Source organism: Chrysoperla carnea, chromosome 5 (genome assembly GCF_905475395.1).
Source record: "Chrysoperla carnea chromosome 5, inChrCarn1.1, whole genome shotgun sequence".
Taxonomy (NCBI): Eukaryota; Metazoa; Arthropoda; class Insecta; order Neuroptera; family Chrysopidae; genus Chrysoperla; species Chrysoperla carnea.
This window is the reverse complement of record NC_058341.1, coordinates 7,851,263-7,876,091: the sequence shown is the minus strand read 5'-3', so window position 1 is coordinate 7,876,091 and position 24,829 is coordinate 7,851,263. Positions and strand designations below refer to the sequence as shown.

General features: G+C 27.3%; 2 protein-coding genes across 2 annotated transcripts in view; both read right to left on the bottom strand.

The window, feature by feature from the left end:
- Nucleotides 1-24,829, bottom strand: part of LOC123300563 — a 77,767-nt gene that overhangs the window by 31,752 nt on the left and 21,186 nt on the right. Inside the window, exon 2 of the mRNA XM_044883149.1 lies at nucleotides 4,749-5,349. Within this exon, the coding sequence (XP_044739084.1) occupies nucleotides 4,749-5,090 (342 nt within the window). The 5' untranslated portion in view covers nucleotides 5,091-5,349. The remainder of the gene's footprint in view (nucleotides 1-4,748; nucleotides 5,350-24,829) is intronic.
- The window catches only part of LOC123300413 (nucleolar pre-ribosomal-associated protein 1), a 51,710-nt gene continuing 32,179 nt past the window's right edge, over nucleotides 5,299-24,829 (bottom strand). The window contains exon 8 of the mRNA XM_044882985.1: nucleotides 5,299-5,349. Coding sequence (XP_044738920.1) covers nucleotides 5,299-5,349 — 51 coding nt within the window. The remainder of the gene's footprint in view (nucleotides 5,350-24,829) is intronic.

Below are 24,829 nucleotides of genomic sequence, written 5' to 3'. Positions count from 1 at the left end.
TAGGAGAAGACTCAAAATGTGTTAGCGGTATTCTAACAATCGATGGAAGTGGCGTAAAATAATACAAAATGTTAAAGAAATAACTTTTTTTTAAATTAATTTTTTTTGATAATTGGGAGAAGATATTTTGCCTAAAAGATAATTTTCACAAAGAATAAGAATATTTGAAATAATGAATCTAAACAGTAGCAAACACATTAAAAATGGTATTTAAATATTTTATTAAATTTAACCTGAATAATAAAAACAAATGCCAATTTAAAATTTAATAATTGTGTTTTTATCTTTCAAACATTTATATTTTTTTCATGCAAATAACTTTATAATTAATAGTTATCATGTTTGAATGTAAGTAATACAGGTACCTTCATTAATAACTTTAAATAACTTTAAAAAATATATATATACTACCGGGTGTCACAACACTTTAAATAATAGAGAATATCGATTTTTCTGGTTTCGATGATTTTGATTTGCTATATAATTTTAAACATAGTTGATTTTATCATTAAATGTATCGGAACATTAGCAACAGTCAGGGCGCATGAGCTTATGTCAGTATATGTATGTCAGGCCCATACTGACTGATGATGCCCACAATACTTCTGGTGAATAGTACTATTTAACACTGTAATGTTACTGATGCTACTAATTGTATATCAGGAATATTTATTAGAAAGGCAAAATAGGTTAAGAATAATAGAGTAACGAGCAGTGTGACAACAAACATAGCGTTTATACCTATACTGAATAGGATCGTAGTTCAATAATGCGTATTGCGTAAACATGCCAAAAATCATAGCGGGAAAAACAACTAAACAAGTAGCATTGCAACGTATACAATGTAATATGGGACTCAAAACCATACTGTTGAGTTGAACTGCCAACGTTTCAACCTCAATTGGGTCTTTTTCAAGGCTCTACAACAAAAGAAACAAGAAAAAACCAAAAACACTTTATTAGGGTCCTGCATTCCCAAGAAGAAAAAAAATTAGATATATAAAGTGTTAGAGATACTTTTTGTGTATCTGTCTCTGTACCATACCAGCATTATAATAAACGCGATGCATTTCCAACCTTGTTGATTTTTCAACATCATGAGATTCTTTGAAATGGCACACACAGTAATTTATACCTGTAGGACTAACTTAAGAGAGTTAATGGACTCAATATAAAACCATCGAATACCATCATCGTTTCTCATTCCATGAGATAATAACGATCACGATATTTTTTTTTCTATACGACTATTAATATTAGAGAGTATTTTTTTTATTTTTGTTAAATAAAAAAAATAAAATAAAAAAATATAGGTGATTAATTTAACCTGCCAGCTAATAATAATTATATTACAGTGCAGGTATCTGTGTAAAGTTAACTTGCTCACACTGGTAGTCTTTTTTTTTGTAATAACTAATCATCTTCGTCGAGTTCTTCTTTCGCTAAAACATTCTATGGTGTTTCTTTTTTGTTGTTGTGTTTTTCGCCGTTGGTTATCATGCATCAACTTTAATTAGAAATAATTTATAGCAAATAATATAAAAAAAATCGAATTCTAATCATAGTAATGTGTTTAAACTTCTCACATATGACTTTCATGTGTTACACGAGAATAATCGAAGCCCGCCTTCATTTCAAATGTGATTCCAAAGTGGACAATATGAACTTTAATTGAACATTTCTTGAGCAATTATTAATTTTATATAATAAATATTTTACGATTGAACGGAAAACGAACGTCTGAGATACTGTCTGAATTTTCCTCGGAATATTACCCCTTCGTATGCGATTTTAGTCGATATTTCATAAGTTACTCGTCTAACTACCAAGGGAACCCAATTTTTTAATATTATGGGTCAAAATTACTCTAAAAAATGATTTTTATCAAAATCGGAAACAAACACATTTTCCCGATTCTTTGCAATTTTGTCAAAGGGTACACCTTTGGGATAAATCGAGAAAATTAAAAAAAAAAAATTTGTTTCGGAAATTGATAAAACTTTGTTTATAGAGTAATTTTGACCTAAAAAACGCAAAAATCGTTTATTTAGTGAATTTTCCCCTCGTGTTCGACTGTGTTCGATATTCAACAAGTGTGGTTTATTAACCAAATCGTGAAAAGGGATCCTATTAATGTATTTTTTTGGCTTAAAATTTTCATAAATGATTTTTTATCCAAATCAGAGACAAAAAAATTTTCCCGATTACTTACAATTTTCTTAAACGTCCTTTGAAAAAAACCAGAAAATCATAAAAAATGCGATAACTTTCAGAACGATAAGGAATTCAGGTGTTCAACGTCTGGTGATTTTTTGGGGTTTAAATTCTTCTGAATAGTTTAATAAACACGAAAATTTGCTTGGTTTATCGATTGAATGATTAGTTTGTGAAACATCAACTTAATTTAAAATCGACTTAGCTTAGATTTGGGTTAATTTACAATATTTCGCGAAAATATTCGGCAACTCGTTCCATTTTTGTAGCATATGGAAGTCATAAATCAAAGTTAGCATTAAAAATTTGTGTTGTTTTTAAAAGCGTGTATTTAACACAAATGAATTAATTCTTTTTCTATTCATACATGTATTCATTAAATATAATTATAAGAACTGGTCAAACAAAGGCTTCGCACAGCACACACAAAACTCCATATAATTTCAAGAGTCAACTTCAAACAAAATATATTTTATATATTAAATTGATGATAATTATTATTAAACAAAATAAAAAAATAGAAGAAAAATTAACTGTTTTATGTTTTTTGCTGCTTGCATTAACTAATAACTAGTGCTTGCTGTGTAGTACCTAAGCTGCTATTACATATGTAGATCATTTTTTTTCTTTTTTGAAAAATTTTTACAGTTAATATAAATAATATTATAATATGGATGAAATAAAATAATGTTTAGTAACGAGTGATTTTTAAACATTGATGGTAAAATTTGTTCTGTAAACATTTCTGTAAATGGTCGAACGATTTGAAAAAAAACACTTTGTAAAACCTAAGAAGATAATAATCTGGATCCTAGGCTGAGGTGGCAATATGCAATCTTAAATGAAAACCTCTACTTTTGTACTATGCATATATATGAAATATACCAAGGTATACTTAGTTTAGTCCCAAGAGTAACACATAGGTGTTACGATAATTCGCAAACGAAAAGGGAAATCAAGCTGTAGTTTGTACAGCGTGCTTGGGACATAAAAAGTGAGACCGAGTTTAAAAATAAGCAGCGTGGGTCAATTGAGTCTTGGGTTCGTAAGACCCATCTTGTAAACCGTTATAGATAGAATACAATTTTAAGTACAAAAAATGATCCTTATAAGAAAATAAACAACTTTTGTATTAAACATTTTTGCGTATACATCACTGTTTACCCATGAGGATGCAAATTAGGCTAGAATCATTGTATAGTATGTATACAGGTATTGTATATATTTTAAATTTATACGTTACATCACTGTCTATTTCAACAATTAACTTCAATTCACCAAGGGCTCATGCATATGAAAAAAGTCGGTCAGAAAATAAATGCCATAATCCATAACGGAGCATCCATAAACCACGTCAAGCTGGGGAAAGAGAGAAGGGTAGGTAATACGTAATTTTATTGATATATATTTTGACATAATGATAATTATTTCTCAGTTGAAGTTGCGGTCTATGGATATTTAATTTCAAACATTGGCTATACTTTTTTTTTTTAATTTTTATGAATGTCATATTCTTACAATGCCGTAACGCCAATGTTTCAGAAAATACGAAAGGTCTTCTTGATTTGATAATTATTTCCAAATTGTAGTAGCTATAATAAAAATCGCAAAGAAATCATAAACACAACAAATGTATTTCTAAATTTGATCTAATTTTGCTTTAATATTAACAAAATTATCCTAAAATTGACTGAATGTTTTTATTCACGGTGCCTTAAATAATTCTTACTTACAATATTTAACAACGGTCTTAGATTAAGTGTTTTGTTAGCAACACAGTTTTCTAATCTCTCTGTACCATATTATAAGTATTTTTTTAATATTATTACAATATTAATTATAATAAATTCTAGTATAATATTACAACAAAATGTAAAAAATCTATAGAACGTGTGAATATTGTTCTACATTTATTTTATATATGTATACTGTACTAGAAAACAATCATTTTATGATTATATTAAAAAAAAAAGGTATTTTTCTTTTAGTTAAATGTTTGTGCACTTCCGGTGTGTATGTGCTGTGAATACTTTATTTTATTTTTAACAAAAAATAACTAAATGTACGAAAAAAATAAATAAGAACAGAATAATTTTATAGCGATTTATTTTTGCTTAGAAAGTTTTTATCTCAAAAATTATATTCATTACGTCCGGATAGCGGTACTATCGGGGTTTAGATTTTACAATAAAACAAGAGTTTGACTTCCAAAGTTAATGCATTAAATTTTCAGAAATATATCATTGTAAATAAAAAAAAGTGCTACATTTATAATGTATAAAGGGACATAGTTCCTACCGGATGTTCTATGACATTTCTCGTTCTTTTTTAAATTTAGATAGCATGTCACAACATTATTAATCGAATTTATGTAATAATTTAATTATTAAAAATAAAAAATAATCGTCTATTGACTTGACGGATGAAAATTTTCTTGAATTTTTTTATCTTTTTAAATAAGATATTTATAAAACTCTTCGTCAGAGTTTTTCAGAAATAAAAAACAATTAAAAAATGAATTATTAAATACTTACAACACTATCCTTACGATTGACATCGGCACCATGAGCCAATAATAATCGTATAATCTCTTCATGACCTTCAGCCGCTGCACGTTGTAATGGTGTACATCCAGCGCTATCTAACTCATTTACATCCACAACACCATTATTACCGGTAGTGGTTGGACTGTTCTGATTAGCAGCACCAGGTGATGACGAAGATGTTGTTGTTGATTGACGTAAAACATTTGTTGAACGATGTAATAAGAATGATGTTAAACCAGCGGTATAACTACGTGGTGTTGTTAATATGCTACGTATACGAGCCACATCGCCGCCACTGGCAGCTGCGTGCAGACTATGGCCCCCGCTCATGGGGGGACATCACCATATCTCACAACATAAATTCACACTTTTTGCACCAATTCAAGCACAAAACACTTTTTTTTTGTTATTAATTCTTTTCACTAAACGTTTGACTTCACTTTGTTGGGGGGGGGGGGGATTTTGTGGATGAATGTAGCTTTAAAATTTGAATTTGAAGTTTTTATTATTTTCATCAGAAAATCCCATTTTGGAAGTGTTATGTTATGTTAGTTTCATTTTCCACATTTTCATGGCGACACTGAATCATCTGAAAATAAAAAAAAGATTAAATTTAGTAATTTTTCTTTATTTTAATTTTTTTGGAAGATTTCTGGCATACTTTTGGGCCAAAAACTTCATCATTTTTGTCATTCAGCAAAAAAACTTTCTTCAAAATTAAACAAAAATTTTATTAGAATTACAGAGTTAAAATGTGTGTGTGCCTGTCTGCCTGTCTGTGGCATCGTAGCGCTTAAACGGAGGAACCGATTTTGATTTTTTTTGTTTCGTTTGAAAGGTAATTTAATGAAGAGTGTTCTTAGCTATGTTTCCTACCGAAAAAACTAAAAAACTGTTGATGATCTTCAACAGCGGCGCAGTTTGGAAAAGGCTTTAAGGAAAAAGATAATTTAATGTAGAGTGCTCTTAGATATGTTTCAAGTGCGAGTTTAGGGATCCGTACCCGAAAAATTTGTCGGGGGTTTTTAAATTTTGTAAATTTCACTTGTTATAAGAAAAAATTACTTGAAATTTTGCTTAAAAAGTTGTCTTTTTTGAATTTTGTTTTCAAATGGCAAAAAGAAAAGCTTTTTAGTTTTCATCGTATTCGTACTTCCATTTTTTGAATTTTGATGGAATAAGAATCGTGGGTAAACCTTTTTCAAAAATACAATAAGATATCTTCAATGGCTTATCTCCTGACATGAGTATTGCACGAGATGTAAGCCCTCAATTCATAAAACCAAATTGGACCTAGTTCTTCAGGTTTCTTTCATAGTCAATTTATATCCTAAACGGTAAGAGATAAAATATCACTTTAAATTAGAAAGTTAATCCTCATAAAAAAAAAACTAACTATTTTTGTTTAAATCATTTTTTCGGAAATCGCCAGCTTTCGAAGGAAATGCGACTTAAAACTATCTCATGGCCCAATAATGATCGTTCGGAGCAGTTGCAACATGTTCTATTGTTCATCCAGACAAATACTGTTGAAAACTGTCTCCCCGAAGATAAAACATTTACCAGTAAGTACTAACAATTTTATTAATTGGCACAATGGTCACCCAAGGCGATTGTAACATTTGCTATTGTTCCTCAAGACAAATACTGTTTTAATTAACGTAATCTTTTTAAGCTTCTCTCTCTCTTCTCGATAGGGAGATAAAAACATTAACATTGTATAACAATTTTATTAATAATGTAAGTAAAATGAATTTTTATTTTAAAATTTTACTTCAAAAAACACGACATCTTAAATCACGAATCAAACATAAAATTATATAGAAAGTACTTACATATAGTTTTTTTTCTGATTGGCACGAATTATACTTAAAGTTATCTTATACATAACGCTAAGCGCAATGCGAGCGAGCGTATTTTTAATAAATTAAGTAAGTATTTATTATTATATGTACACTTTTTTTTTTTTAACAGTCTGTACTTTTTAAGGTTCTTCGATTAATCCACAACAAATGTAATTATTTAGTATAATTTTGATTAAAACAAATTGACTGAGTTAATTCTTGAAATACCATGCATAAATAGTGTTGATTACTCTATCACATTGCACATACATATACAATTTATGTAATACATACTATACAATTTACGCCTAATTTGCGCCTTCACGAGTAAACAGTGATGTTTACGAAAAAATGTTTTAAACAAAAGTTGTTTATTTTTTGATAAGGAACATTTTTTACATTTAAACTTTTGTTCTATCTCTAACCGTTTTAGAAGATGGGTTCTACGGACTCAAAACCCAATTGACCTATGTTGCTCATTTACCTGTTGCGAACTCGACCTCACTTTTTACGTCCTGAGTACGCTGTAAAAATTTCAGCTTGATATCTTTTTTCGTTTTTGAGTTATCGTGCCCACAGATGGGCGGACGGACGGACGGACAACCGGAAATGGACTAATTAGGCGATTCTATGAATACCTATACCAATTTTGTTCGAAGCATCAATATTTTCAAACTTGGGACTTAATTGGGAATTGTAAAAAAGAAAATCAGATTTTGCACTGAATCTTTGCAGTTATGAGGTACGATTTTAGCTACTCTCCCGTACTACATTAATTTCTTTTCGTATTGATGATCGAATAACCTAAATAGATATTTTTTAAATTTCTTTTACATGATTATTCGTGACGAAGTAATCTACACACTTCGGCTATGTAGTAGGTAATACGTTAACGTACACAAAGCTAGGATATTGTTTAATAAGAATTCACTCGGTCAGATGATGATGATACCTACCTTGAATTCTTTTTTTAATGATTTACCAAAAATAACATTTAACGATCATAACGAACATATAAAAATATTCATTGTATTTTGTCATCAATATTTTTTCAATAAAAATACACAATATTGTCTTTTTTTTTATTTCGTTTTTTATAAACCAAGAGCTAGAGCTGGCTAATTGTGATCGTACGTCCATTTGAAGATTGGACGCGTTGAAGGTATGGACGAAAATCGTCTATCTACAATGACTGATATAGCGGTTAATACAAAAAAAAAACTTGTAATTTGGAACATAAAAACATTAAATTCAGTTTATCTTGACGATTAGATAAGTATTTATCTAAAATTCTCCGGAATGGATAAAAAATAAACCCATTTTTAAGAAGATTTTAGGCAATATTTCAAAAATTACTCATCTAAACGTTAAATGAAGTGGATTTTTGTATTTTTGGGGTCAAAATTACCTATTATATGAAGTTTCATCAAAATTTGAAACAAGAATATTTTTTTGATTTTCTCGATTTTATCAAAGGGGTACCCCTTAAGAAAAATGCGAAAAATCGAAACAAATTTTTTTGTCTGTGATTTGGATAAAAATCATTTTCTAGAGTAACTTTAACCCAAAAATAACAAAAATCGAGTAGCTATAACGATTTGACGCGTAATTTCTGAGATTTCACCTAAAATCTTATATGAAGAATCATACCCGGAGCAATTTCAGTCGATAAATAACAAACCACTTGCTGTTGCATCACAAAATCAACAAAAATTTCGTGCCTTTGAATTATTTCAGATAATTTGGATCCAAAAACATAAAATCCAGTTCATTTGATGATTCGAAGAGTATTTTTCGAGATATCTCTAGAATGGCTCCGAAATAAAATATTTTTGAATAGAGTTTTAGGCGATATCTCAAAAATGACTCATCTAAACGTTAAATGAAGTGGATTTTTTTATTTTTTGGGTCAAAATTACCTATTATAACAAGTTACATCAAATTTTGAAACAAGAATATTTTTTCGATTTTCTGGATTTTTTCAAAGGGGTACCCCTTAAAAAAAATGCGAAAAATCGAAAAAAATTTTTTTGTCTCCGATTTGGATAAAAATCATTTTCTAGGGTTAACTTAACCCAAAAATAACAAAAATCGAGTAGCTATAACGATTTGACGCGTAATTTCTGAGATTTCACCTAAAATCTTATATGAAGAATCATACCCGGAGCAATATGGATTTAAATCGTTCTCGAGGGGTGATATCTATAGAAGCAAATTAAGTCGATATCTCAGCAACTTTAATCACAAAATAAAGTGTCCTGGCTCTTGGTGTATTCCACGTTTTGATTCAACGTTATTAAATAAAGTGTAGCGCCTACGTAACGCTATTTTTTTTAAGTACATAATATAACACATAAGACTACACACGTGCGCGGCCAATGTTTTTATGATGTTGTTTGATTGTAAGCCATTTGATAGTCGCCATTAATTTATTTTTATATTCAGGTATTGTGCCTTTATATAAATAAAATACGCCACAAAGGCGTGGATGGTGATTTTAATACTTAATATCCGTTTTATGAAAATGTGGAAACAGTCATCGTGTATAATTACAAGATAGTAAACCCGTTGAAAAATCAGAATTTTTGACGCAAGCTGACAAATAATAAGGGCGTATCAAGGAGAGGGCATTTTAGGACAGCTGCCCTTGCTAGGTTTGAATTTAATAATCATATTTAGTTGACTAAATAATTGTTTATGGAAAAAGTGTTGAATTTATGAAAATTTAAAGCAAAAATTTCTGATTTGTTCCGTGTTAAAACACCTAAAAATCAAATCCTGTTAAAAACCTGTTAAGGATGTATGAGCATGGTAGTGGGGGCACAAATTTAAAAATAAATATTTTCAATTTTGATGATAAATTTATATTATTACTTGACGATATAAGACGAAAAGTAAGAATAAAATTTTTCGATATCTGGCTTAATTTTCAAAATATCGAAAATTGAAAATTTTGTTTAATTATTTAGCTTTCGATATTTCGAAAACCAAGACACATATCGAAAAATTTTATTCTTATTTTTCGTCTACATTCATGAAGTTATAACAAAATTCGTCATCAAAGTTGAAAATAAGATAAAAATAATTTCAACCCTTAATCTACCCTGCTCTTACATCCCTTATATGGACGGTGACACTTTTTTTCTTTTCTAATTCATTGCTAATATGTTTACTTTCTATTAAAAAGTTTTTTTTTAATTTGTTTTCATTCATTCCAAATGAAAATTATCAAAAACTTCCAAAATATGTCGTTTTTTGAGATTCCTCCATAAGAGCCAATGTATTTTATATCGATTTTTAATGACTTTTTTCTTAAAAATTTGCACGGATACCTAAGCTGAAATTTTAACCACATATTCTTTGAGTAAAAGACTACCTACAAACAAATTTTGAGCCTTTAAATCAAACATTGTTGTCATGCTCATACATCATTAAACATATCTTTGATTTGATCAAGATTAAACAAAAAAGTATTTTGCTCACTAGATCCAACAATCTCCAATATTTACATCTACATATTCAGTACCAATTATTATATCAATATATTATATTGATTTGTCTACTGTATCTAATGGTAATAATGGCCGGTACTTCTCGATTTAAACAATCGCTCAACCGATAAACAATAATTTACATAAATATAAATATATAAGTACATATATATTGTTATTGTTTTATGGATACCAATAATATAATAACAATAAAATTATAAATTATTGTTATAGTTTTTTGGTGTGTTTTTAAAAGTTATTATAACCATTAGATCTTCTATAACGAACTTATGTTTCTAAAAAATTGAGCCAACTTGGGTGAAAAATAGATGAAATAATACCCTTAAATTTATGTATTTTGCATTCAAAGAAAAATCGAAAAATTGTATTAGTAGATAATTGATATTTTGCAATTGTAGTATACTTTAAGCCTGGCAACAACGAAGCCACAAATCAGTTTCAGAATTATATGGTTTACGATAAGTAAAGCTTTATTAAATTCTTTAAAATTTAAACGAATTTATAATCGTTCTAAGTTAATTTGAACATGGCGAAAACGGTAAAAATTCGTTCCAAGTTATGATTCTCCACAACTAGTAGTAGTATATTATCCACAACTTTCTAGTATATTGTGACAATTTAAGGATCAGAAACATGTATAAACAGAACTAATTAATTGTGTTCCTGAATCATTTCTCGATTGATTCAATATTTTTAAGTTAGCATGTACTAACGTCTATCTCTTACCTTCTAAACTAAAAGGTTTTGTTTAGATAGGTATAATATGTAAAATATTTTTAATATATGGTATCGTCGAATCGAGTAAGTCAGTCATATATATGTAAAATATTTGACTGGTACAATTTATTTTGTAAAACTAGTAAATAAATAATAATAATAATTTTATATAATATTATTATTTATTACAATTATTTATAATAAATGTAACTGCTTACATTTTTGTATGTTATAAATGTAACCTACACAATATATATGAGAACATATGCATATTACGTTATTATTAAGGATGTTTTAATGCTGTTACAGTAATGTTTATGAAAATTGTATATATTTCGTACAAAAAATCGCCTGATAAAAATGGGCGTCGCAGATAAGAATAACAACAAGAAAAGAAAAGAGCGAGTTTATAAGAAAAAGTTTCCGCTCAAAAGGACCGCACACAAGAGGGCGTCAAAGTTGATTTAAGAAAACCAAAACAAACAGAAAGGAGAAGAGACAAATTTGTAAGGAAGGGCACGCCATAATGTGGCATCAATATGATTCACGAAGTCGCGACAAAAAAGGCTTCAATCTGGCACTGCCCAGAGTATTGTTAATACTAAAATCGTCCCTGAAGAAATCAAACAGAATTTGGAATGTTTAGTGTAATTAGGAATATCATAAAACATTAAGATTAAGCTCATTGGTTGAATATATAAGTATTTTTTTCGAACTTTTAGGAAATAGAGCTTCAAGTACAGAATTTTTAGCGAAATTTCAAAAACTACTCACCGAATCGTTAAATGGATCCGATTTTCATATTCTTTGGAGGTATTATATCTCAAAATTTTAAATAAAGGGGCCCTTTGACGATTAATTCCAAAGTTATCAACTAAAATCATTTAAAAGGGGCAGCAATTTCTTCCACTGATATCTCGTTTAATCGTATAATCAATCCGAAAAACATTATAATCAAGTTACAAAAAACATAATAAAGCTTTTATTTGGAAATTTAAAATATTCGAAGAATCGTTATCATTTTCTAGAAATGTTTTTCAGAGTTTTTTTTACCGGCCTCATTAATGCATCTTTAAATTGAAATCGATTAAATTCTCGGCCAATAATTTGTAAAATTGTGTACTTCCTTGACTTCCCATCGCTTCCACCATCTTTCACCATAGCCGTAAATCAAAGTAGTGGATTTATAAATAATCATAACTGCATAGCTTCCTTAAGATCACATTATTATTAATAATAATAACTAAACATATAATAATAATTCTCTTCTACCGATATTAAAATATTAAATATGATTTCATGTTGTATTGACATAGATTATTATAGCTATTAGTTAATTAACTAATAAAAGGTTCAATATTAATAAATTATTGACATTTATTACAATTTATTTCAATTAATTTTATATAAAACAAATAAAATATATATACAATTATACATCATATTCAATTATTTTAATAACCTGTAAACATCAAGCATATATTCGCAACATACTTTTAAAAGTTTGTAATTTAATATTTTCAAATTAATTTGTATTTTAAATTATATCCCACTAGCCTGATACCCGCCCGTTTCACTGGGCTTATCAGAAAAGATTATCATGAATTGTTTTACATTTACTTTTTTAAATTTTTACAGAATACTTTAATTTCAGGGTTCGAAAATATCCGATATTTATTATAAATATCAAAATATCGGATATTTTGATATATATCCGATATATATCAAAATTTTGATATTTAAAAAAAACTAAAATTTTTTAAAGGTTTTATTTACTTAGGCACTTCAAATCAGACAAATGAAACCAAACATTATTCTCATATTTTAGCTCGATATCTCCGAAACTAGAGGTCTAACCGTTATATTAATACGATTTTTGTAAATTATGGGTCAAAATTACCTTAAAAACTGAGTTTCATCGAAATTGGAGAGAAAAAAATTTTCCCGATTTTTTCGATTTTTTGTAAAGGGGTACCCCTTAAAAAAATTCCAAAAAATCGAAAATAATTTATGGTTTCGGATTTGGATAAAACTTAGTATATAAGGTAATTTTGACCCAAAAAATTCAAAAATCGTATTCATTTGATGATTGGAAGCATAGTTTTTGAAATATCACCCATTTTCTCATATTTTGGCTCGATATCACCGAAACTAGAGGCCTAACCGTTATATTAATACGATTTTTGTAAATTATGGGTCAAAATTACCTTATAAACTGAGTTTCATCGAAATTGGAGAGCAAAAAATTTTCCCGATTTTTTCGATTTTTTGTAAAGGGGTACCCCTTAAAAAAATTCCAAAAAATCGAAAAAAATTTATGGTTTCTGATTTGAATAAAACTTAGTATATAAGGTAATTTTGACCCAAAAAATTCAAAAATCGTATTCATTTGATGATTGGAAGCATAGTTTTTGAAATATTACCCATTTTCTCATATTTTGGCTCGATATCACCGAAACTAGAGGCCTAACCGTTTTATTAATACGATTTTTGTAAATTATGGGTCAAAATTACCTTATAAACTGAGTTTCATCGAAATTGGAGAGCAAAATTTAGTTTTGCAACATCTTGTGCGTAAAAATAAATAAATCGATTTATTACTTCCATATAATCGTTGCATAATCATCTTCTTATTTATAGAAATAAATAGAGCCTGGAACAGTTATGTTTCTAAATGATGTAAAGCTAATAAATATCTACAATTATATAATTATAAATAACTTATAGAAATTATTAATTACTGTAATTAAACTATTAAAGAAGAATTATAAAAATGTATTAGTCCGATATAGGCGTACACAATCTAAGTTTCCGGAGCTGTTTCTTCGGATCAATAAAAGATAGAAGTATTTATTACTACGAATTGTTTTTTTTTTGTTTTATTGATCCTAATCCCATTTCAGTTCGAGGTGATAACATTAAGAGAATTAAAAGGATGAGAAGTCCCGAAAGAAAGGTATAAACATTGATACAAAACTTGATCTGCGCCTCTAAAATGTGAAAATAAAATGAGTTATTGAGAAAACTAGCACATTAAAAAAGTTACTACAAGTATAACTTGTTATTATAGTTTAGATTTTGATAGTAATTTGACTGGTTGAAAATGTGTGTGGTTTTGAAAATGCGAGGGGCTAGCCTACGCGAAAAGAGTGGACTTAGTAGTCCTTGTCTCACGGGCGTAGATAAATTAACTTTATATATTTTTTTTCAATCAAAATTAAAAATTTAATCTAATTTATAAATAAAAAAAAAATAAATAATTTCACAACAACAAAAAAATACTATCATTGATTGAAATAAAATATTGATGAAGTATTGAAAGATATTCTTAAAATAAAGTAGCTAAACCTTTACTCTCAAACAGTCTAATATTAATCATTACAAATGATTAATAGAATTTCGTTTCAATTTTTTACTTCCTTGTACAAATTTAAGGAAGTACTCTATATATAACTATGAGAAAAATTTGGTGTGGAATATTTAACGGAAATATCCATTTTGAACATTTCATAACTCTGTTTTAACCCCAAAGGGGTATTATAAGTTCGTGTCTGTCTATCTGTGGCATCGTAGCGTCTTAACGGGTGAACCAATTTTGATTTTTTTGTTTCGTTTGAAAGGTAATTTAATGGGGAGTGCTCTTAGAAATGTTTCAAGTACGAGTATAGGGTTCTGTACCCGAAAAAACTAAAAAATTGGCGATGATCTTACAAAATCAGCTCAGTTTGGAAAAGGCTTGAAGCAAAAAGGTAATTCAATAGAGAGTATTCTTAAATATGTTTCAGTGCGAGTTTCGGGTTCCGTATATTTCTTAGAAAAATCTATTTTAGCTATTCGCACCGTGTGTGAGTTTTATTGGAGGTGTTTCCATGGTAACGATACACTACTTTAATTATAGAATTGTATGGATGCATATATAATTGTATGGATTGCATTGATGACTTACATTGAAAATTTAATATTATTGTCTCACAAATTTAAATAAATAATTATGATAATTTACATTTAAAAAATAATATTTGTGCAATTTGATTTTTTATTTTCACAATTTTTAATGCATTAAGTTTAATTAATTAGTGTTTTTCAATAATTTTATTTTGACATTTACTATAACATTTAACATGTAAAGAACTGCAAATTAGTCATAACAGCCTCCTTTAACGCCATAATTTTTCACTGGAATCGCTGGCATCGATTTTATTGTCCCTACCATGACTACGCACACAACGAATATCTGAATTTCAGTTTGAATAATTTATAAGTGTACGTACAAGGGAGTTATGTGGCGTCCAATATCAAATTTTTTTTAAACAAATAAAATTAAATAAAAAAAAATCGAACTTATTTATTTATAATAAATGTTTGTTTAAATTGAATTTTTAATGTCAATATAATTATATTCAAACATTTTATATTTATAGAGATATGTTTTTTATTTGACGTTTTTGTGATTCGAAATTATTTATCAAAAAATTTATTCATAGATTTATATCTTCTTTTTATTCAATTGAATTTATAATTTATATTTTAAAATAAAATATTTAATAAATTATAAAATTAAGATGTTTATATTTCTGTTTTTATTTATTAACATTTTGTTTATTTGTTTGTTATTTGTTAGATTGTTTTACAGTCGTTCCAGTCATTTAGTTTTTACATCATAATTCGAGCTTAAGGTGAGAATGCTTCTTTTTTTTAATGTTCATTTTTATTATTAGAGAAACTTAATATTGCTTACTTTTACTATTTTTACTTGCTTCTTCACCTCTCCTTATTTATTTCCTTGTTAATAATAACTAGGTCCAATCTGATGTCTTCCCATCAAATTCTGCAACTTTCGTTTAAGTTATTTTTTGATTGGTTAACTACAAAACGATCTATTAGCCATAATAGATTAAAATGGCTCAGCTTGTATTTAATAATTTATAAGAAACGTGAATTTCTTGACCAAAACTTGGACGAATCCCGTGTTGGAGTGTTGTGTTCTTGTCAGAGACGAAAAAAACCCTCATTCCGGAATCAAAATATTAATTTTATAGGCTATTTTTTGTTGGGATAAGTTGGGGGGGGGGGGTTTGAAATTGAATTTTTGAAATCGTAGCTGGCCGGCAGGTTATCAACATTTCAAAGTATTTTCCGGCATATTTATTCTACTTTAAGCCAAGGACTTTCAAAGATCGTTACTCCAAGTTTGTAATAATCACTGGGAGAGTTCTTTATAATTTTCTTTCGTTAACTCATTGCGTTTATTCCAATACTAAAACGCAATTTATAAAACAGATCCATTTTTAAACCTGTTTCAATTTTATAGTATTACATTTTTGATTTAATAAAAATAAAGATATTTATATTTATAAATGAAATTGAAAATATAAATATATCTATAAATTCGAATGATGAAGAAATCTTTTTACTATACATTTATTAGATTTGTGTGTGAGTCCATAGAAATAGTTTTTAATAACGATTCATATTATTTTTTATTCATATTTTATAAATGCCATAGAACCATGTAAGGAACCAGTTTTTAACAAAGATTATATATGTATTAAATAATCTAAAATATATATTTTATATATTATATTTATACTGTTTATAGAAAGAAGATTTATCGAAATACACTGAGTAGTTTTGATTTTAACTATAGAACCACACATGTAAGGCATTGTAAGGCTTAGGCTTAAATTTAAGATATAGTTGCGCCGTGATTCTAAATTAGTAAGAAATTTCCAAAACTTGGAAAATAAGTACTGAAGATAATTCCCAAAAAAACAGGTTTTCTTAGGATCATCTTTAAATCATGTATATACATTCTCATTAATGACTTTTATAAGCAAGGGAATTTTTTAATATCCCCTAAAGACGTTAAATTTTTAGATTTGAGCTGTTTTAAATTTTCCGTTTTTAACATATAAATCTTATATTGAAATTCAATAAATATAGTTCGATAAGTTTTTGCAAATGACAAATTTTTGAAAATGGTTGAAATATTTCAGGAAAATCATTTTTCTCAAAATTGATGTTATGTGTCGGGTTAAAAATTTACCGCCCTTACATCTTTTTCCAGCTCAATTCCTTTATTTTAACGCAATTCCTTCATTTTTCGAAAAGTTATCAGTGAAAATTGAAAAATGTGAGGTTACAATGGTTTTCTTAAGATTTTCAGATTATTTAGCTACGTTCGGGGTTCGTTTCAGACAAGGTCGACGCAGAAATTATTAGCAAACAATTCTTTTTTTTATTCGTCTCAATTCAATTAATAGAAGCAGAGATATTCAAGAAAACGTCACCGAACAAAACAATTTAGATATAAAATCGGGTGCAGAAGATCGCTGGGGTCGTTCCGGAACCGGAAAATTCCTTGACTGTATTTTTTAGAACAAAAGAAACCTGCTTAAAACAAAATTTATCGAATTCAAAATCCGATAGATTTATCTATAACTATAAAGGTAAACTTTATTATGTAACATGGTTAATTTTCCTAGGATTAATTTGGAAAATTGATATTAATTTGTCAAAAACATGGCAAATATTTCCCTATAAATAAAATTAAAACAAGCGGCCCTCATTTTTCCATAAAATACATTTAAATTGATTAAATGAATGGCATTTTTGTGTTATTTCTTTTATAAGTGATTTTCTCTAAATCTTTAGACATTTCAAAAACAATATGGTATATATCGAAAAATTTTACTCTAAACTTTCGTCTAATTTTCCAGTGACGTTCAAGTCTAAGCAAAAACATAGAGACCAAATAAATTATTACTATCCCATTTTATTTACCAACGAGTTTACAATATTTCAATTCCCATATAAAAAATACATAAATAATAAAAGATTTATCTAAATTTTATATAAAATGGCCTAAAGTTATTAAAAAAATTTATTCAGAATAAATAATAATTTTTGTGTTGGCATATATCATTATAATTCGTTGATGATCGAACCAAATAGGTATAAAAAGAAGAATGAAATATATATATTTATTAAAATCACGTATTTTATATTTATACCTATAATTATTTTAAAAAAATATGTTGTTGATTTTATAAGTAGCAAAAATTTATGATTTAATCATCAAACCTGTGAGCTGTGTGTTCATTTACTTACTTACTTGTTACGTATGTGTGTATGAAACAGGTGTATGAACGAACATTGATTATGTCACCTTTGTACAATCGTTCTTACACGGTTGATTTAGCCAGTACAAAGTACGCGTTCATAAATTTTTTTATCAAATCAAGAACTTTCTTGTTGGTGTATTTTGATAAGCTAGATGACATATAGTAGAATCTTGATCTTGATAATCAGGGCTCAATAAAAACCACACGAGAAAATCGAGGTAAGAAATCGACCACAAGTTTTGTCAACACCACTATGTAAGTGTAAGTATAAGCGTAAACGCATACTGTTTAGTTTTTTTATTTATTTTTTTTTTAAACTGTACATTTTAGGGAAAAAATACTTGTAATAAAAGTTATTAAGCATAAAATTTTTTACTGATTTGTATATTTTGTAGATTTATTTAGAATGAGAATGTCTAGATGTCTACTTAGAAAGAATTCTAGACTTTAAACAAAATTTTATCACAAACAACACTAAAAACTTAATGTGTAAAAAAGAAATTTATAATATACAAAATTTAATTTATGACTTTATGATTTGTCACGTACAGTTCATTATAAATTTAACACAAAATTAACATATTAATTATAGCTACATATTATTAATATTAATATTATTAAGTAATAAATTTTATTCTTTTTTTCACTAAAAATTATAATGAATCTGGTGATATTTATACGAAAATATCACGAAATAATTCATAACAAATACATTCATTTGTACAAAGAAAAACAACAAGCCTTAGCGGTAATGGCCCTTGAAGGTGAAGAAAATAACTTTATGTTTTGATTGATGTGTCTGTTAATCAATTGAAACAAAAATTATTTTAGGTCTGAAGTCTCCTGACCTTGAATAAACCGGAGAAATTCGACTTTTCTACCTTTCAAACTAATGGGATTTTTTTTCTTCTGGTTTTCTTGATATGTACTTATTCCTCCAAGTGTACGGAAGAGACCCAAATGATTGGATCGACGAATTTGACCTTTAGTTTCTTTTACTAATTTGACTGGCTTTGGAATACCAGCCATTGATAGTTTCAGGGGCATTTATTTATTTATTTCAGTTTTCGAGATGAAAACAATAATCTTCTACCAGAAATTGAAAAAGAAATTAGAATATCATTAAATTTTTAAATAAGTCGACACATTAAACAATTCTATTTATCACAAGAGTACACCCACCAAACAAAGTTCGAAAACGAAAGAGACTTGATTTAGTCGATTTAAAAAAAATTAACTTTTTTCTTCGAATCAAATGTGTCTTTCTTGATATTTTAAAGTATGTACATATATATTCTGAGAATTTTAAATTCTGTTCTTTTCAATTTAACAGATTTATATGAAAGGTAAAAAGAGAGCCATAAGATTTGGCAACAAGAATTACTTTAAAAATAATTCTCAACTCTCAAGAACGATAGAAATTCGTCGAGAAAATATAATAGGGTATGAAACTTAAAAACAATCAAAATTGGTAAGTTTTGATGAATAAACAAAGTTAATGAATTTATTGTTTCCAAAGTTTGTTTGCTTAGTGTAGTTTTTTTTTAATATTTATGATATTTTATTATAATAATATTATGAATAAATATAAAGAATATAAATTTAAAAAATTTGACATTTTCTTTTTGTGAAGGTTACTATACTTGCAATATAATATTATTATAATGTTACTAATATATATTTGTTGTATTTCTTAATAAGAGAAATGAAAAATATAAAAGAGATAAAAATTAATGTCTATTTGATTTTTTAAATTTCATAAATACTCATTCATAACATTCATATACCTACGAGTATTCGCTGTTATTAGTGTTATTAAGAGATGCGTGGATAGAGGACGAATTATCCTAAAAGCCAAATTTGAAAAATGATCATATGCGTTAGATTTCGATCGATTTTTTTGGAAACTATAGTTATTATTCAAAATTTGTAAAGCCACTGTTTGTGATATACCTTAAATTTCGTATTCAATATACAGGTCTTTTTTAAGTTGACATTAGTTAAAACTCGGAAAATAAGTTGCATCGATGAAAATGCTTCAAGCAAAAAATTTTTGGTTCTAAAGATGCACGCAGCCATCAAACTTAACCCAGATTTTCAAGCTCAATGAAAAGCTCACTCTATTCCATATCTGGTAATAGATCGATGAACACTCCATGGCTTTTGCACAGCTATAGCAACAATTTCGCAAATGAAATGCTTTTTAATCCTGAACATGAAAGTTAAAAAAAATGTTACACCAAAAGGTTAACGTTGTCGACTTTTTTTTTAATTCAAAAAAACAAAATAGATATTTTATGTTGTCTTAAAAAAGATACTCCCACACAAAAATCACAAAGAATAATAATTTAATAACTTATTTTTTTTTTTATCTTACTACATATTTTTTTTATATTTATATAAATAAAATATTTTATTTTATTTCCTGAAACCACAAAACGAAAAAACTACATATTTAAATAGCCTACATCAAATGCAGAAATATCGCTGGAAGAAACTTACTTTCAATGAATTTTCTAAGTGCCGATGGTTATGTTACTAATAACATATTTAATCTAGAATAAACAAGGCAGTGTACCCATTATTTAAGAGAAATATCTATCATGTTTGTCTATCAATTGGAAATACATATTATAATGAAAGTTAAGTTTTTCCATGTTTTAGCAGTTTTTACATTGTCAAATACGAAAAAACTATTAACAGAACAAGACATTTAGACAAGTGATCAAAATAAAAAACATCATAGAAATTGAAACTTGATTATGGGCTCACGGTCTAATAATTTTTGTTGTAATTACTAATGTAAATAATATTAATACTTACATCACTCAAAATTTAGAAACACTTATGAAAACAGAGATATTTAATTTTGTTTGTGGTTTATTTTTAAAACATTTGATCTGGTTTTTGCTACTACAAAGAGATAAGTAAATTTATATTAAGTTCTTTTAAATTGCAAAATATTTCATTAATTTGCTACTTGAAGCCTTAAAAATAGTAAGCATACTTAATTATACAGGATGATTTTTTAAAACCGAAAATTGAGGTTTACATAGAACAAAAATCTATCACAAAAATGTAGTTCTTTCTAAAAAAGCAAAGTTAATCTCTGTTTAGTCCTGAAAAACTAACTTTTCTATTCAATTTCGAAATATAAGAGCAGAAACTTTTAAAAAAATAACCTGAATATAAAATTCAAATTTACAAAATTAATGTTTCCGTCGTTCCTGATGAAATTTCATTTTTAGAAGTAGAGTCATAGCGTACTCTTAATTTTGTCATAATAGGCCTTATTAAGCTTAAAAAAATCTTTTCCAAATTTTCATTCCACTTTACTAATAGGATAATATCATACAATTACTTTCCTATTAAAAATACAAAACAAAAATCATTTCCGCGTAATCAAATCTTTGAAAATGAAAATGCCACTTCCCTGAATTTTCATAGGGTGAAAAGTCCAAGAATAATTACACACTACAAGAATCTCTAGAGGTATATTAATAAAGTGAATCATATAGCGACAGACGATCGCGACAACACACGCGGAAAAATAAAAAGTAATTAACAGTTCAGAGAATCCAATAAGCTAGGTTTGTATTAGTAAATCTCCCAGAAACCATTTTATTATTATGCGTGGGGTCACTGAAATCACTGATTCATATAAAATTTATTTCAATACACTTTTTAAACTTGAAATAAATTTACAAAATGTTAAAATTATTGTACAATAATTATATTTCCTTTTTTTCTCAATCAAAAATAAAAATTTTTAAGTTGTTTGAATTGAAGAGAGTAATAAATATCCATTTTTAAAATGTTAAATTTTATTTTTGAATTAAAACTAAAAGTGTTAAAAAATCTATGACTCATAAATTCTTTTTATAAACTTTCTGATAAGAAAAAATATTGTCTTCACCACGAAATAATCATTTTAATCTGTTATGGCTCTAATAGCTTGTTTTGTAGTTAGCCATTCCAAAAATAACTTAAACAAAAGTTGCAGAGTTTGATGGGAGAGATCATATTCTGACTTCAGATTGATTCAGATCATTTTCTAATAGTTTTTAAATATTTTTGACATCTATATAATCATTGATTTAACCAGAAAATTACAGGTTTGGCATCTAAAGGTCATACTTATCATGAGTAAAGGTTTCATTTTTTTTCTTCGTTGAAATTATTTCACGTACATAACAAAAAATATTTTACGTGATTTAAATTCGTTATTTAAAATTACGGTGGCAAAAGGAATAAATTTATTTATGCATAATTTATATGCATTTTATATATTCTAAACTTTTGAACAAGTATTTATTTACCTTTTGTGCATTTTTTTCTTTTAGTTAATGCCATCTTGCGAACAAAATTTCCACAAGATTGATAACGAGTAATTGTTGCCAAGTTTTGACATAGTTTGACTTTGTTTTGATACTCATTTATATATTGAATGGTTTTATAGTAAGATTTATTTTTCTTTCAAGCAGGAATTAAAAGCATTTATTGGGGCAACTGATATATAGCTATAACATTGTATGTGAATTACTATTATAGTAATATCACTTAGAATGGTTCAACATTTTTAGTTTATTTTGACTTAAGAGTGTATCCATAGTATTTCGATACCGTAAATTGAAAATAATATCAAAGATTTGAAACTTTATTTATCAATTAATCATCCTTTTATACGTCTTTTGTAAAAATTTCATATCGATTCTCTGTACGATTTGGGAGAAATTAACTATCAAAGTCACTGTTTTTACCAAAAAAAAAGTTTTTCATTTTTTTGCACAGTTCTTAGTTTTGGTATGATTTAAAAGCTTAAAACTTGAGGAATATTGATAAAAGTTTTTTTATGTAAATGGTAACATTTTTAAAAGCACTTATTGACTAAAAAACCAACATTTATCACGACTTCTGCCTATACCACCATGTAAAAAGGGCTGTCTTTAATAATTAATTTTTCGTTTACTATACAGAGAAACGACTTGAAATTTATACAGAAGGCATATGAAATACTCATCAATTGACACAACAAATTTCAGATTTTTGGTAACACTTTAGTTTTGCGTATCGAAACACCTTAATGACCGATCAACAAAAAGTTTTTTTAAATTGTGTACACATTTCACTTCGTTTTGCTTCAAGAAACTGAAAGGCTATAAAACTAATAATATTCCGATACAACTTTCTTTAATAAATAGTAAAAATAATGTCTTTAATAGTTTACTCTTGATTATGACACTTTTATAACATATCAATAACAATTATTTTTTTATTAATTTAATTCGATTTCTTTTTCAAATAAAATGAAATTTATTAAAGTTTTTATGATTGTAAAATCATTGTTTCATAAAAAAAAAATTATTTACATTATCCACAGCTATTTTTATACCATGTATATATGTAATATATCAAGGTATACTAATTTTAGTCCCAAGTTTGTATAACGCTTTAAAATATTGATCCTATGAACAAAATTTTGATATAGGTGTTTATAAAATCACTTCATTAGTACATTTTCGGTTGTTCGTCTGTATGTCTGTGAGTCCGCCTGTCATCACGATAACTTAAAAACGAAAAGAGATATCAAGCTGAAACACAGCGCACTTAGGACGTAAAAAGTGAGATAAAGTTCGTAAATGAGCAACATTGTCTTGGCTCCGTAGGACCCATCTTGTAAAACGTTTAGAGATAGAACAAAAGTTTAAATGTAAAAAATATTCCTTACCAAAAAATAAACAACTTTTGTTTGAAACATTTTTTTCGTAAACATCACTGTTTACCCGTGAGAGCGCAAATTGTATAGTATGTATTATATGGGAATATCAGTTACGTATGTGTGAAATGTATGTAAGTGTAATGTAACAGTGTAATCAATACATGGTATTTCAATAATTAACTCAGTCAATTGTTTGTTTTCACTTGTTATAATAGGTAATAATTGTTGTATATTAATAAAAAAATGTAAAATTGTATAAATATCTTATTGTTCATTGTTTTTAAATCGAAAAAAAAAATATAATCGCGTGTATGCGTGTATTATTTTATTTTTGTGTGATTGGAAAATACTACACCATTAGAATATTTAAATATCATTATTCTTTAAAACATTAAACAATAGTTTTATAGGTCTTTTTAACTTTTTGACATACACCGCACACCGATCACTGATCAATGTGTCGATACTGTTTTACAATTCTATATAAGTAACTCGAGCCAATATGGGCATTTTATGTTAAAAACCATAAAAAACCATTGATCGCAATTGTTTGTATTTAATTTTATATATCTACGGGTTGTAACATGGAAAGTAACATGATTCTTTCAGTTACTGAAGTTTTGCGTTAAGAGAAAAGTTTTAATTCCGTGACCAGACCTCGACATCTAATAGAGCTAGGTTAATTTTGATCATAAAATTGAAAAATATGGCCCAAACATAATTTATTTTTCACTACCGAAAGTATCGTATTAATTCAATTTTTGTGTCAAAACTGCTGTTAATGATTAAAATTTCTTTCAAGTAAAGCATGAGAGTAATTTTTTCCCCTTTCTCAGAAACTTAAGTTATAGTGATTGGAAAAATGAAACAAGGAGTGTAAAAAGTTTTTACTACGCGAACAATCACCTTTAATAAATATATTATTGTTAATTAATAAAAAATAGTTTTAATTTCAAATTGAATGGAATATAATAATTTAAATACAAATATGGTCATACTTGATGATATATTATTTTATAATAATTTTATCATTATTTTAAATTTAACTATGGTAATACAGTCAAACTTGTATATGAAAAAAATTGTAAGAATAATCATTAAAATAACAAACCACCGTCTCGAACCAGGGTCTCGTTTTGGCTAACTCAGGCAC